This window comes from Anas platyrhynchos, chromosome 3 (assembly GCF_047663525.1).
Source record: "Anas platyrhynchos isolate ZD024472 breed Pekin duck chromosome 3, IASCAAS_PekinDuck_T2T, whole genome shotgun sequence".
NCBI lineage: Eukaryota > Metazoa > Chordata > Aves > Anseriformes > Anatidae > Anas > Anas platyrhynchos.
In genome coordinates, this window is record NC_092589.1 from 104,540,383 (window position 1) to 104,557,037 (window position 16,655).

The following is a 16,655-nucleotide window of genomic DNA, read 5'->3' on the forward strand; positions in this document are numbered from 1 at the left end:
CGGTCGCCATGGCAGCCGCCTCAGCGGCGCCGCCGGGCCCGGGCGGCGAGGGCGGGCGGGCCGAGGGGGGGGCGGCGGCGAGGGGCTGATGTCACGGGGCTGGCGCCGCGCAGTCCCGGCCGGCCCCGGGCTGAGGGAGGGGAGGAGCGGGGCCGGGCAGCGCCGGGGCCCCCCCCGGGGGGGGGATGCAAAGGGGGACGGGTGAGGGGTGAGGGATGGGGGGGGGGAAAGGCCGCGGGGCCCCCCACGGCGGGGCTGCTTGGGAAGGGGGAGCCGCGCGGGTAATTAGTGGGGATGTTAATTGGCTTCGCGGGGTTGTTGGCGCCCGCGCGGCGTTTTTTGGGGCGAGTTCTGTCAGTTTTGGTCGTGCGCGGCCGCCCCGCCGGAGCCGGCTCTCCCTGAGGCGCTGCTCAGTGTTAAGTACGGGGATGGAAAACGCGAAGGAGCTCGGCTTAAAAACCTGAGACGAACCCTGCAATTAAACAAAAACAACTCGTTTATTGCTTTATTTCTTTTTTTTTTTTTCCACTGATGTCCCCCTGGCTGCTACCGCCGGCGGCAGCTCCCTCACGGCCGCCCGGCGCTAACGGTCCCAACGGCCGCGCGCAGCCCCGTGCGCTCAGCCCGCCCGCCCGCCGCGCACTATTTACTCCCTCAGCTGAGCGCCCGGGCCCCGCCCCCCCGGCGCCGCCATTGGCTGGGCACGCGGAAGCCCGCGCGGCCCCCACCCCTTCGTGGCCGCTCCTCGAGTGGGCGGGCTCTCGGGATGATTGACGGGTGCTCTCTAGCCAATGGCAGCGCGCGCGGGCCGGGCGCGGCGGCGCGGCGCCTATAAAAGGGGGGGCCGCGCGGCCCCGCGCCTCAGAGCGAGGTGCGGCGGCGCGCTGAGGGAGGCAGGCAGGGCGCTCCGCTGGGCTCCCCACCGCGCGTGCAAACAGCTCGCTCCGCTCCGTGCCCTTCCTTCCTTTCCCCTCACCGCCTTTCAGCGATGAAAGCCTTCAGCCCCGTGAGGTCCGTGCGGAAAAACAGCCTCTCGGAGCACAACCTGGGCATCTCCCGCAGCAAAACCCCGGTGGACGACCCCATGAGCTTGCTGTACAACATGAACGACTGCTACTCCAAGCTGAAGGAGCTGGTGCCCAGCATCCCGCAGAACAAGAAGGTCAGCAAGATGGAAATCCTGCAGCACGTCATCGACTACATCCTGGACCTGCAGATCGCCTTGGACTCGCACCCCAGCATCGTCAGCCTGCACCACCAGCGGCCGGGACAGAGCCCGGCCTCCAGGACCCCGCTGACCACCCTCAACACAGACATCAGCATCCTCTCCCTACAGGTAAGGCTCTTCCCTTGGTGTTCCCGGGGGTGGTGCAGCCGGGATCCCCCCTCTGAAGGCTGCCCGTGCTGCCCAGCAGGCTAACGGCGGGGTCTGGTCTCTGCTCTCTCCCTGCAGGCAGCCGAGTTCCCCTCAGAACTCATGTCAAGTGACAGCAAAGCACTTTGTGGCTGAATCCGACGGTGAGTAGAACACACCTTCTATTTTGCTTAAAATAAAAAGTTCAGATGAAAGTGGTTGGGCTTTGAATGGGATTCCCCCCCCCCCCGGATGACTGTCACATGCAAAACAAATCGCTCCTAAAAGTTTGCTTAGAATTGACTTACTATTGCTTATAATCCTCTTGTTATTACCAATAATCCTAATCCGGCTGTAAAAAAAAAAAACAAAACACTAGCCTCCCAACTGAGTCTTGCAGTCCAAAGTGTGTCTTGCTGCTAGGGTTCATTAAGCAGCACAGGCTGTCTGCTCTGCTACTGCTTAAAGCGAATTCCCTGGTTATCTCTTCTTGAAGTCTTAACTTCCTGGGCCAAAGTGACTGATTAAGTTGGGAATCTTGGCACAATTCCGTGAATTCTGTGATGTGGGATCGTCTGCACTATCAGTTAAATAAGTGACTGCTTTTAATCAAATAATTGCTCTAAGAGGCAGACTGGCGCCTCTGAGCATTGCGTTTGCAGAGATCTAAATAGAGATTGGGCTGAGAATCCTCTTTCTACCCTTTCCCTTGAGTGTATGTTATTTTAATGTTCAATTTGCGCTCTTGAGAGCGAGTGTGTGAGCGTGTATGTGTTGCATCTGGACGCCAGGGTTTGCCCAATCTTTGAGTGTTTGGTTAAATGTTCAAACTGTGGCTTCCTCTCTGGCGCCAGTCTGTCCGGATCTCTGCCCTGTTAGCATTCTCCTAAATATGCCTCTTTTCAATCTCTTGCAGGTGTTCCACTGATGAGTTTTTTTTTTTTTTTTTGCACAAGAAAATGTCTACAAGATTTTTTTTTGAGGTGCTGAATTTATTTTTCAGCTGTATCTGGAGGGGGGAAATCCACGTTAACTAAAAGGACCTTTAAAAATGATTAAAGAAGAAAAACCAAGATTGATCTTTATCCCCACCCCATTCTTCAACTTGGACTGAACCTAGTTATTTATGAAGAGACTCTTAAATACCCTTTCCCTAGTTGGAAGGCTTCCTTTATATACTATTCCCAACGTGGGGAGCGAAACAAAATCTCACAAGGAGTTGCCCATTTTAAAGCAGACTTTGCCTTTTTTTCCAAAGGTGGAGCGTGAGTACCAGAAGGATCCAGTGTTCAGTTTTTTAGGAGCGTCTGTGGTCAGAAATTACCTTTCTGACACAAACCTAGGACTGAATGCTGTGTATATATTTATATATAAATATATATATATGAGTGAAACCTTGTGAACTCTTTAATTAGAGTTTTCTTGTATAGTGGCAGAAATGTAAATTTCTGCAAAAAGTGTAATGATGTACTTAATCATGCTAAACTTTTTATAAAAGTTTAGTTGTAAACTTAACCCCTTTTTATACAAAATAAATCAAGTGTGTTTATTGAACTGATTGCTGGCTATTCTTTGGGGACCAACTGTTGGCTGGCTATGATTTGTGGTGTTTGTTTTTTTAAAAATACTTAAACATTCTGTTACAGTTTTACTGAGTAAAAGTTCAAATATGTAGAGAATACAAAGAATAAAATTACCTGAAGTGAATAATAATTCTTGTAACTTGGAAAGTCTTATTTGAATGTATATGACAAACTTCTAAGTGATCTGTCTATAAACAGTGTGAAAGGAGCTGGTAAAGTAATTTATTAAGGAGGGGATGCTATTGACAAAGTGTTTGGAAACATGCACAAAAGCGGTTAATCCTGAGACATTCCCAGGGAATGTAACTTTTTTTTCCCACCCCTACAGATGATTTAGTGCTCAGTAGTGATGCCCCGGATCTGTTAATTTGTGTTCAAAATTATCAACTATTAAATTTCTCTAAAAAGGCTTTGAATGTGCGAGCTGGTGATGCGTTAACATGGGATCTAAAATGATGAAGTGACTGTTGCCTTTCCACACTGGAATTTTCATGCTTCCATGCAGTATTTCAATGAAATGGGGTTTCTAATCAGTTGCAGCAGCAGCTCTGTATGACTAAGATACTGAGAATTGAGCTTAAATCACTGTTGTGTTACTGATTAAACTTTGGCTGCTCCTAAAGGAACTCTTTCTCCATAAGAATTAAATTAAGTTTGAAACGGGACTCGAAATTCTTGAAAGCCAGTAACAGCTTTTCTTTTCTCTTTTGCCTTCAGACACGGTGCAATCCGCCCTACTTATTGCAGGGCATTAGCCTACCCTCCGAGCCCACTCTAACGAGCATTGTTCATTGCACCTCTTTAGCTGTCATAAGACGGGATGTGGGAACGGTGCCTTATCAGATGATGTTCTAATTTAAGCTCAGTTAGAAACCCACCTCAGACAGGAACTAAATTTTGAGTCCTACAAATGAATTAAAAGAGGATCACAATACGAGGGAAACTTCAGCGGTGCTTTGGGGTAAGTAGTGCTCCCTGGAGGCCTCACTCAACGCTTCTGAGCGTGTTTAGGATTTCGGGGCTGTGGCAGGAGCCTCACCTGGGGCCAGCAGCACTTTCAGCAGCGGGCAGGTGGGCGGGTGGTGCGCGGGGGCAGCGGCAGCAGCTGCCTTCCCTTGCCCTTGACACCAAACCCATTGGCGCAGGCTGGGAGAAAGCCAGCGCTGAGCTCTTAATGCAGCCGCGCACCTCTGCCAGGATCAACGCCATGAGGAGACAGCAGGGTTCTGCCGGGAGGGGGGAAGGCCGGGGATGATCTTCTCACAAGGCGTCCAGCAGCGATTAAGGAAATCTCTCCCCATGGCACACACTCGCTGTGCCTCCTGTGGCCGAGCCCCGCTACTGTCTGAGCGCTGGGTTTGTCCCAGCTCGGTGCGATGAACGTTTAACCCTGACAGCCCGCTAGTAACAGATTTCATCACTGCACATCGCAGTTCCTGAAATACTCCTTTTTGTGGGGATTTTACTGACGTGAACAGCAGCTGATTCGGGGGGTCAGGCAGCGCTCAGGGCTTAGTCCTTTCAAAACAGTAACAATCTCCACATAATCACCACCCCATTTCTCCCTCAAAGCTAATTTTTCACCCTGTTGTTCGTTTTAGGGTGAGACCACACTGGATGTCACATTAAACCCCTGGTTTAGCTGATGAAATTAAAGAGCTGCAACAGGCAGATCAACCCCTCCAGAAACTGGGGCGTTGCAACTTCAATATTTTTAAGCTCGGGGATGATGAATATGCGCGTAGAATGAAACAAATTTCCTCGTCATGCATAGCCAAAAGAGAAATTCACAATTTATGAGGTGTGGGGAAATGAGCAGGAAGAAAAAAACACAAACATGTTTTTAAAACTGTAAATTAAGAAAAGAAAAAAATGTTTCCTCTTTCACAATTAACTAATTCATCATCTCCACACCGCATTCCTCTGCTCCGAAGTAGGAGCTTACCCTGCCTGCTCTAACTTCGGAGATTCGCTCTTTGGGTTTGTTCTTAAGACTTTGCAGTGCAAAAATAAACAGCAAGGTCAAAGCTTAGTGCGCAGGAATTTATGTTAAGGCTTCAAAGTTTCCTTACAGATTTGGGCTTTATGCTCTATCACTGCCAATGTACCCCCAGAAGACAGTAGGAAACTCTCTGAACTTGTCACCGCTTTCTCTGGCCCCGTTTCTGGAAGCCAGTTGTTGCCAGCAGCCCCGTTAACTCTCAGCCGAACACAGACGAGGAGATGCACACCCAGCTACACGCTGGTGGGCAACGGTTGGCAGCGATCACATTTACACACTGTAAACGCCGAGTAGGCCACGCACGAAAGTTGCCAACACACCTACAGATGTAAATGAAACATCCCCATTTGGGAAAAAAATAAATAAAAAGATTTAAGGAGGCTGAGGGTGGTTCTTTTCTTGCCAGTCTTTCACACCTGGCCCCTTCCCAACACCTGTAGTTGCCTCATTGGGACGTCCAGGGAGTGCATTATCGGGCATTTAACGCACGGACATATCAGAAGGGCTCCAAAATCCCCCTCGCACACTCGAGCAGCGCGACTCCCTCTGGTCCATCACCCACCAGGTGCAGGGGATGCGTCCAGCAGTCCTCCACCGTGTCTCCTGCACCAAGCCCAGCCACTCGAGGGACCCGTGCGAGTATTTTGAGGGAAAAGCCGACTCCCGGCTACACCAGCAGGTACCGAGCTTGAGTCGCCCTCTTCCAGCGGTGGCCCGGCTGCGTGGAGGGCCACTGCCACCCTCTGGCCCGGCCGGGGACAGCAGGCTCCTCTCCGCCACCCATCTCCCGGCGGCTGGGTGCAGAGCAGACACGGATTTGCCGTTTTATTTTCTGTTAAAAGGCTGGATCTCCCGATTCTTTACGCCTTACGAGTCAATATCAGAGCCCCGATCTTCCACGGGTTGTTTAAACTCCTGTTGCAGCTGCAGCTGGGGAATGATGATGTAGCTAATTCTGCTCTGCTGGCTGGGAATGTCACTCCTAAATGAAACGGTCCCAAAATTTTGAAGGAAAAGTTGCATAAAAAAGCTGTATTGTTAAAGGCAAAGTACCGTTTGATAAGCATTAGGTCAGGAAGCTTATATTTGACTCTGGAAAGCAAAACGTCCTCTACACAACCTTATGTGTTAGAGATTCTCCCATACAAGTCTGCAATCTGGATCAATTTATGCAATGTGGAAAATATATTAAATGATTTGCTAATGAGAATACTGTATTTGTGAGTAAGCACCCCCTTCCTGTTTACCACTGTCTTTGCTTGCTTACATGCGACAAGAAATGATTTACACAGCCCTTACTGGAAGCTGTAAGGGAGAAGGACAGTAGAATGCAGCTGTCACGTGGCAAAAGATTGAGTAAGCTGTACAAACATTGGCACCGAATATTAGTTGGAAAATAGTTTTTTAAATGTACTCTTTAAAAGCACCATTCTACAAAAGGATCGGTATTTTCTGAATCTACAGAAAAATGGAAATGTTTGATGCTTGAAATCCAGTTTATCCACATTAACATCATCCTCTCTCAAATAGCCATTTAAGTTGTAATTCTAAAACATAAGGACCAAATGCAAACAGCACTTCAATGAAACAAAGCTTATATTGCACAGCAGCAGTCAATGTTTGTGTAAGCCACATGCTAAAGCAAATCGAAGGGGGAAACAAAAGAGGAAACAAATGCAGTTGCTTTTGGAATCAATCACAGCAACTGAGAGGAACTCATGTTTCAGTTTGTTGCTTTCCTTGGGGAAAAAAAATATTAAAAATTAGGGGACACAGGAGAAAGAATGTAAATAAAGCCAAACTTACTGCTGCTAGCTGCCCCTGGAGCCAAACCTTTACCTCCTGTCTGTCCTCGCAACACTGTGATGAATAGAGAGAGAGCACAATATTATATGAAGTTTTTGGACCTATCCAGATTCAAAACAATTTGGCTACATTAGTTAGCCAAAAAGAATGTCATTATAATCTCTAATAAATAACTTCACAAATTACACCATGTCTGTGGCAATCAGTTTTACAAATAGTTCAGGTATTTCTATGTAAAACGAAGAGCTTGAGCCGGCTCTTGAGTTTTACTGCTGATGGCAAAACTTCAAATGATTGCCAAAAAGCTTTTTAATTTATAAATAAATAAATAAATAAATAAACAATCTGCTAAATTTCACTTGCAAAAAAAGAGGGAATTACTTTGATACTTACTGTCTTGCAGCTGGTGCCTAGGGAAGAAGAGCAAGAGAGCAGCAGTAAGTGATGCTTCCTCCACGTGCTTGCAGCATCTCATGTTCTCTGAGAAGAGTCTTCCAGATATTTTGTGTGCGTATACTCAGAACTGGAATATCCTATTCAATTTGTACCCATCGTTTTACTTTTTCTCATCCTGAGAAGAGGCATAGTGCTCAGAAGGTGGAGAGGGGGCAGGAAGAAAAGGGGATGACAAGGCTAATGTCCAAAACTAAGCATCTCACACATTAGAATGGGAAGACCAAAGCAGAACACCTTGCCTTCAAGAAGCAATAAGCAGAGCTTCCTGCCCACACCAACCATGGCACTCAAGCCCCAAGCTTCTTACATCCCCCAGAACTGTGCGGGCTTAGCTCCGATCTGATCCCAGCATCTGAGGGAAATGCAACGCCTGGAAGTGTCCTTCAGACACATTTTCGGTAAATCTCAGGCTCATCCGAAAGCTGTGTGATCTTTTAGAAACTCACCGACAGGCCCATGCCGGGAAAAGGAGATCCACTAACTTGGCAGTCTGCTGGAAACCAAAGTAGAGAGGAGATGACACAGGAGAGCCTGTGCTCATAGAAGTCACCGGGGCTGAGACTTCTGCCATTTTCAGACCCTCATTTTCATAATATCAACACACTCCAGAATAAACTTGTACAGTGTCAGAAAGGCACAGGGACTCGGCTCATTGACAAATGTTACACAAACACCATTATGTAGAAGGTTAACTACGAGGGATGTGGAAAGATGACAGAAAATATCCATCTTCTAATTGTTAAGGATAAGAGATCTGACCCCGAGGCAAAAACATATAAAAAAAAGACCAAGACTATGAACAATTTTTTAAGGTTCAGATTAAGTTTCACCAGGAATTAATATACAAGGCATAAGGCAAGGGGAAGGGTATTTCACAAAAACTGGTTACGCTCTTTCACAACTTCTTGGAAAAGTATCTCATTTGTGCTTTTGTATTTGTGCTTGTAAATACATAGGGAAAAAAAAAAAAAAACAACTGTGCTAGTGCTGGGGGTTTGCTTTTTTAATTAACAAATTTGTGTAAAACACGTTAAGTAAACCTCCCATTAGTACTTTTCAAAAGACATAACAGTGAGGAGGCAGAGGGAATTACATGTCACATCTATAAACTCAGTCTGGTTCTTGTTAAAAAGCTGTTTTACTGCACATAAACGTTTCCACCCAACAGATATGAAGCAAGGTGCTACACATGTGGACACATGCTGCTTACCAGTCCTTGCTGATTCTCATTTTGCTCAGATTATGCCATCATTACCCTTACCACTCTTGCTCCACTCTTGGTTGGAGCTCACCAATTACATAAGTATTAAAACTTACAGTAAATATAACATGAAATTCCTGAATTCCACTGTAAATCCACTTCTTCAGTCATTCAAAAACTTTGAGCTCCTTTGAAATTGAACTTTTGGACTGAATTCATTTGATTCGACAAATGTTTCTATATGCACCTATCTACGGATCTTTCTATCTAACTCTAAAAAAAAAATGCTTAGAGGGAAAAAAAAAAAAAGGTTAACTGGAAGTTTGGAGCTTTGTAATCAACATAGACATAAAAGCTGTGTATGTTAAGCACATACCACATCCAACATGCAATTAGCAGTTTATTGACAGCATGAAGAAAGTTCTCATAAACTGAAAATCTGAAACAGATTGTCACTAATAGTGAATGGTATGTTATTTTTTGGCAGCTTTGAGTGCTTGCTAATATTGTTATCGCTATCTTAGGAGACTTTAAGGTCAGCAATATTGTCCAACAGATATAGGCAAGGTGGAAAATACATGTCTGTACTGACATCTAAATCTTATGGCTCTTGATGCTTCAGGCAGTTGGTTCATACTCATCTATGTGAGCTGCCCTAACACCATCAGGTTACCGTGCAGGCATACCAAAAAGCAAATGCTGGAGGGCTTTAGTGGAGGAGAAATTCTAACTATTACATTGCTTAATCAATTACTGGATATCTATTGCTATGTTGGAGGCACTGTAAGTGTATGTGGTAATTGTAAGGTAATGGTGTGACAGTTTTATGTAAGACATAACAGACAAAGGTCTTGGAAATGATCACTTGCAAAGAGACCTTCAGCTGGAGCCCCTTAAATAATCGAGGGTTTCATCCAACAAGTATACATAGGCAGTTGCCAGGTTCCTGTAGGGGAAAAGAAAAAAGCTCTTCATAAATGTAATCAATTTCAAGTACTAAAAAACAAACAAAACCACCATACCACAAAAGAAATAACCTACTACTTTACTATATTTTAGTCTGAACTATAGATGAGATGTATTTTTTTTTTTTGATCGATTGATGGTTTACACACATTTCTTAAGCACTTAATTACAAGTCAAGAAAGAAAATCAATTTCATTTGATGCCTATAATGCTGGTGAATGATTTAAAGGTATCCGTGCAAACACTTAAAGGCTACAAACACTTCTTACCTTTCCCTTCAAAGTTCTGGGGTTTAAGCAGCTCAAACAAGTAATTTATCAGCTGTTGAAAGTGATGAAACAGGGCTTCACTGATGTGGGGGAAAATAATGATCTCCTGGTTAAGACTTTGAACTGGGAATTACGAGACATGGCTCTTATTCCCAATTTCCCACAGACTTTGTATGTGACCTCCATGAGTCATTTCACTCCTTCACGTTTCTATACACATGTAGAAATGGGAAGTTCAGTTCTCTCTCTTGGGAATTCGCATGAATCAGCATGTCTGAAGTGGCTGGACACTGGGCTGCCTTTGTAACACTAAACTGAACAGTAGCAGCAGCATTCTTGGGCATTAAAATTGGCCATTTATCCTCTGAAATTGTACCTGCCACATGCTCGAACAATTGCCAGTCATGACTAGGGAGTTACGTGGCCTAGAAGCCCTCCCAGAGTTTTTAAATATCATGTTTTGTTTTCCAGAGAGATTATCAGTATCGATAGGAGAAATTCCACTGCAGTAGGCCAGGGAACGGTCATTAGCTTGTTGTGTTAATTCAAGCCCTCACTTTGCTTACGTTACTAAATAAATAGCTGAGCAAAAAGCACTGGGCACACTCACACCCCTATGTAAGGAAAAAGCTGCTTCTTTGGGCCTGAATGTTGGTAAGATCATTTTATGTAACTGTATTTTGCTTAAACAAGCGTGTTAGATGCACATTCTCTCTCCTTTCTCATCCTCCTCTAGTAGGATAAGGATGATTTACATTTAGCAGACCCTTGAGGAATTGAACAGCATAATGTGAAGAGATGAAACAAGAGCCTGAATGATCCTGTGACAAAGGAAAGAAAAGACACTGGAAGTGCAAAAGGCCTCTTTTTAGCCTCTTTAAGAGGTTAAAAAGCAAACATTTTCACTTGGATTCTTCCAAACACACACATTTGAATATGAATGTTAATAACATTTTAACATGGAAACAAAAAAACAAAGTGAAGAGCAGCTGGGCCTAAGGTCACTGAGCGATGTACAGGAATCAAACTTGTGACTGGAAGCCTGCCCATTAGGGTCACACACAAGAAGTTATTAGCTTGACAAGGAAAATACCCTCTTTTACTTCTGTATTTGAACTGGCAGCTACGATCATATGTATCCCGTATGACTGGAACAGGCCGGGGTTTCTCTTTAGTTGTCACATTGCCACTGGGCCTCCAACCAGACACGTGTCCCGTATCACTTTATTTCTCGCTGCAAAGACAGCTTTAAAATGTGATTTTCTGTATTCAAACTTCTATTTCTACTCCTCTGAGGGGCAATTTTGCAACTCTTGCTCTTTCACAGGTATTTACATCCAGGCCTACTCCTTTAGGAGTCTTATCAGTGACAGACACTGCCTTAACCAGACCTGTTCATTAGGCTACCTAAACCCAAAAAGAGTAGGCCAGAGTGGCCAGGGGTCATCTTATGATTCCTCTTGTTCAGTTGTTTAACTCTCAAGAGCTCCCAGTGAATTTAATTCTGCAACTTCCCTAGATAACCCTAATGTTACTTTAATTATTAGAATAGTTTTTGTTTCAAAATGTGGTTTATTCCACCACAAATTACAAGTTGATTACTTTATGCTCCACTGATGGAGCTTCTTAAAATCTTTCTGTAATGATGTTTTTCGTATCAAGAAATTATATCCATTCAGGCTCCCTGCTTTTAAACTCAACAGGTCCAATTCTTTCATTGCTATATACTTGTAGGTTGCTTTATCCCTCCCCACCCCGTTCTCCTCCAGTTGCTTATTAAAGGTGCTCAGGTCTGGACACAGAGCTTCTCCAGCAGCAGGGCATACCTCCATACCTCTCTTGTATCAAACAATACTTCCATTAATATATCCCTCAGAGATTTCCTTTTCTTCCCTCCACCTTCAACAGTATCACTTACGTTGTTGACTTAGTATTAGCTTACTAACCATGCTAAACCTCTATTGTCTTCTGTGCTAGTTTAGTGGGTTACACTGCACTTTATATTCATGCATTTGATTTCACTGTGATAAGTGCAATACTTTATACTTGCCTTTAATGACATCATGTTAATTTACAATCCCCTCTATCAATTGATTCTGTTCTTCAGGGTAAGGCAGGTTCAGACAAGAATAAACTTAGAAATTCTACCAATAAGGTTGCTAAGAGAAATACTAAATAAAAATGGAACAAACAGCCCCCATGTGACCCTATTGTTTGACATGAGATAATTGACAATCACTCCAAATCTACCTCTTTAAGAAGCCTGGTTTCACTTCACTGCATTTGCTTGGCCTTTGACTATCGAAGTCTTACTACAGTCAAATGTACCACATCTGCTACATCTGTCTTCTGCAAGCCACTTACCAAAACAAAGGAAAAAAATAGAGCCACTTGATAAGGGTAATTCCTGAAAACTCCGTATTGACTTCCATACTTAAAGCTTAAACATCTGATGAATAATAAAAATGTGATGAATGAAAAAAATATTCAAAGGTAACCCCGAGTACTGTCCTATAACAAGCCAAACATTTATGTGGAATCCACTTACCTTGAACTATTTTTCTTCTTCTGCCTGTTTTGTTGTTGTTGTTGATTCCCCCAAGAGCTTTAAAGAGAAAACCTTACAATAATGAAATGTGAATGCATTTTGATGATGTTTTCTTAACAGTATTTTCACATCCCAATAATTCTAAGGTATCTGAATTGATTAATTTTCAGTGCTACATTAGTTTACAAGGTTTTCATGACTACATTGTTGTGTGTTTTTTTTTTCAAAAATCCTTTTTCTTCAACTGTGATGTACATTCTTAGAAGTGTTGTTCATTTACATATTTATATTGTAATTGCACGTGTTCCTGGGTAGTTGAGAATCATCAATTTTTGCACTATCCATGGCATGTGTTCAATACCACATTCTCAATTTACCCTCAAACTCTAGATGCTTCTTCATCTCAGTCCTTGCTCCATTACAGAATTCCAAGTACCAGAAAGACTTTTAAGGGTAACCTATGAATAAGACTTTTTTCTCCACTTCAAAACGTGTATTTTAACATCTCCATGCATCCCTCTCAGTAACCTGGAAAAGCGAGTCCAAGTCCTCATACCAAGCCTGACAGATTGATTAATTTTTCAAGCACAGCGTGAACCCCTATATACCTGTGTAGTAGCATAACTCTTGCTGAATGTTGGCTCAAAGTCTGTTGGCTCTGCTTTAACCAGAGATGAGCTTGGCAACTATCGAGGGTGAAGACTCTTCTCAAGGGCTGCCACAGCTCTGTGAAGTGTGCCACTATGAGGAGGTTCTACCTTCACGATCTCATATAGTATTACACTGTTTAGAAGACTTTGCAGATAGCTTTGTTCAGCTGTTAACATAATCCTGACTTGATCACGAAAATGGTACCCCCCCTCAACATATTGGTCATGGAAGAATGGCTTGGGTATGGGATAATATGTGAAAATTACACTTGGAAGAAGGAAAAGCTGTAGCACCTTATGGGTGCTTTATCCAAAAAAGTGGCAGAGAAAGCCGTAAGTGTGGATTTCACCTGCTCTCCTGAACAATGCTACAGCCTGAAAAGAAACATGATCATGAATGGCAGAGTTCACATTGCTCTCGCAAACACTGGAAACAATTTCATCAAACCCAGAGAACCTTTGTGAATACTCAATAAATGCTGGTGCACCAAGATGACTTTGCCAAGTCAATGCAAAACAAACTAGTGGATGGCCATGCATCTTTAGCTCCAACACAGCCCAGAAACTGGAGCTTTATGCGAGAGAACTGACAGAAGGCTTTGTATAGAGCCCTTTATGTTCTCGATAAGGACCTCTGCCATAGCACAGGAACATCAATATTCTAATGCGGACAAATGTCCAGTATTTGCATTTAAATAGGAAGGTTACTTGGACTAGGACAGGTAAGGAATTTCTCATTAAAGATCCGAAAGAGATAATTTTATGATTTTTGACGAAACAAAAAATTCTGATGTGAGAAATCCCAGAAATGCGTATGCTGAACTTCTGATCACAGACCAAAAAGGGATTGAACTGAAATTAAAGATACGGACACCACCTTAGGAACAGAAAGCTCTGCTTCTTACGTTCAAGACTAATCGTATGTAATGAAGCTAGTATATATGTACACAAAATCAGGACAGAGAAATTAGGATTCTTTCCCCAATTACGACTTAAGTCACCGTACATTTTAAGCACTCAGCAGAGGAATGGGCAGGTGAATATGGTACTTGATGTATCAAAACCAAGGACTTCTGGACTGTGAGGAGCAGACCTTGTGCCACACTATTTGTTGTCACAGTACATCCACTTTGATGTTGCCAATTGCCACTTGACATGCTGTTTCTGAATGTGGAAGTTTTGAGATACTGATGAACAGAATTTCCTCCTCTTCACACATTAGTTTTCAGTTGGAGCATTTCACCAAGAAATGACATGTTATGGTCTTGGAATAAAAATATGCAGAAAAAAAGACATTTTTGCATAAAGTGTTTGAGTGTCAGTATCACAGAAACTTCTCAACTTCTAGAAGTATGCCATGGGATTACACAACTCACAGCTAGACCTGAAATAGGTGCTGATAGGTATAAAAAACAAAATTATTTATTTTTTTTAAAAAGGGTTGTTTTTCCAGGTATTGCAGAAAGACTACAAAGGAGCTCATCATAGTAGGAGGATGAGCGTTCAGCTACTTTATCCAACTTTTCACAGCCTGAAATGAATCTTGAGGAGAAAAAAAACAAACAAAACAAAACAAAACAAAAAAAAAAAAACTCTCCTCCCCTGCCATTGAATTCCAGGGAATGTTTAGGTACAGGTGATTCAGGCATCTTTTTTTTTTTTTTTTGCCTACTGTCCCTTAAAAAAAATAAAAATAATTGAAGAATCATAAAAGTTTACAGAACCCGAGCAAGCTGGTCTTAGAATGTGTTTTTAGAAACCACTTAGGCAAAGAAATCCTGGTCCATCTTAGATGAGCTATCATTACTGTTGGGTCTTTGCTAAAAGGCAAGTAGTCAAAACAGAAGTTATCTGCATTCTTTCTGAAAGTCCAAGTACTCTCAATGACAAGAATAAAAAAAGTCCCCTTTCATATACTGAAAAAAAAAATCCAGAAGTGGGGATTAACTTTTCAGAATTTGAATTTAAAGCGTAAATGCCTTCTCTTGCAAACTGAATCACCACTGTACGTTTTGCTTGGTAGTAGTGTTTTTAGTATTGTCATGCAGAAAGAGTTCTGCTGGTCCCAGTATTGCAAAGAACCCACCACATGCTTAAACAAAGCACTGTATAGTACTTTATTCTTCAGCTTGAAAGTTGAAATGAAGACTGTGAGAAAAAAAAACAATTATTGAACACTACAGCCATGGACTACAAAATGAAGGACCTCAGTTCATATTAGCAAATAAAAAGATCTCATGAAGCTGAGCTAGTCTGATAGAAGAGAAGCAGAAGGTAGCACAGATGGTGAAGACAGAGGAAATTATTCAGGATTCCAAGCCACACCTTGAAAGAAGCTACTAAAAAGATTATGTTGAAAATTAAGACCAGAAGGCATCCAAGAATGACAAAGCCTCTAAACCCTTCTTTATATTCTGAAGTTGTAAATAAGTCCTGAAGTTAAATGGGTTATGGTTTGAGGGCTTGTCTTACAAAGAACAATGAAATATCAAGATTTCTTTTCATCTTTGAGAGCAAAAATATCTGAAAACCAAAGGTTGGTTCTTGAGTAGGGAAGAGGACAGAGAAGGAACAAAAATATTGTAGAACCTACATCCTACCCATCTCAGGTAAAACAAAAACTGAAACCCACACAGCACCTCCACCCCCTGCAGACTAGCATTTTCCGCCACTGCTGAAGTGGAAAAAGTTGCATTGTAAAACAGATCTAAGGTTATGATGAAGACGTTAGAGAGGTAAGTTTCTTCAGTCCAAAATGACTGCCACGCAAAAGAAGCTTGAACTTACAAACTTAAGTTTTGGCTAAAAAGGGACAGGACCACAAACAGGCTACAAGGTTTACAAAGAGAAAACATCAAGAGGATGGAAAACAAAAATGCTGAGTGATAACAGAAAGCAAACTTAATAAAAATCTCTGATTTAGATGTCAAGACTTCTTACTGGTTTAAATGAGCATAAAGTAAAGGGGACCTCTGATATCAATAAAAGTCCAATCTGACTAGCAGACAGAATCTCAGTACTCAGTTCTTGACTGTACTAGAAAATTCATGTAATTCTGTATTCTACCGCTGCTGTATTTTTCTGGTGTCCAAAATAGTATAATGCTGCTGCATCTCAGAACTGCTACGACAAATTCAGAAAGATTTGAAGATGCTTGGATATGTAAACTGATACAAGAATCTGTTTTGCTTTTAGCCAAGGACTACCTCCCACATTATTCTAGAAGAAATATTAAATAAAAAAATAATAATAATAAAAAAAGTTAATCCCCTGCTGATTGCTTCCCTATAGTTTAATTAGTGAGGAAGGGCAGTAAGGCATCACAGAATTTCCATTAGTTTTACTGTCCTCTACAGTCAATATTTTATGCCTATGATTTTATTTCTAGGTTCCAGGGACACATACAAAGCATTCATGCTTTCCCTTTGTTTTCTATCTTGAGAAATCTTGGACGCAAGATTTTTTAATGGACTGTTACTGTTCTCCTCTTATTTCATAAACAATACAAACACACTCAAGTGATGACAGAGAAACTCCCTTTGGGTTATTTACAGAGGTAACTCCGCAACCCAGGTTACTTCTGTAAGTAATGAGGATATGATGATAACAAAAATACTTGAAACATGAAAAAGCTCTGTACACCGCACCATGTAATAGCACGAGAAAAAACATAAAGCATGCACTGTTGCTAAAATCCCATCTTTCAGAGAAATATACACACTCTCAAATACAACCTTTCATTACATGAAATCTCACACAACTTCCCACCTACCTTTTTCCTCCAAAAGACCACATTCTTCTGAAATATTACAAGGTGTAT

General features: G+C 42.5%; 1 protein-coding gene across 1 annotated transcript; it reads left to right on the forward strand.

Annotated features, from left to right (window-relative positions):
- Positions 1 to 839: 839 nt before the first annotated feature.
- Positions 840 to 2,908, forward strand: ID2 (inhibitor of DNA binding 2). Its single transcript, XM_005014170.6, has 3 exons — positions 840 to 1,336; positions 1,454 to 1,518; positions 2,271 to 2,908. Exons 1-2 carry the CDS (start codon positions 989 to 991, stop codon positions 1,508 to 1,510), a joined length of 405 nt encoding a protein of 134 aa, XP_005014227.1. The 5' UTR covers positions 840 to 988; the 3' UTR covers positions 1,511 to 1,518; positions 2,271 to 2,908.
- Positions 2,909 to 16,655: the final 13,747 nt, after the last annotated feature.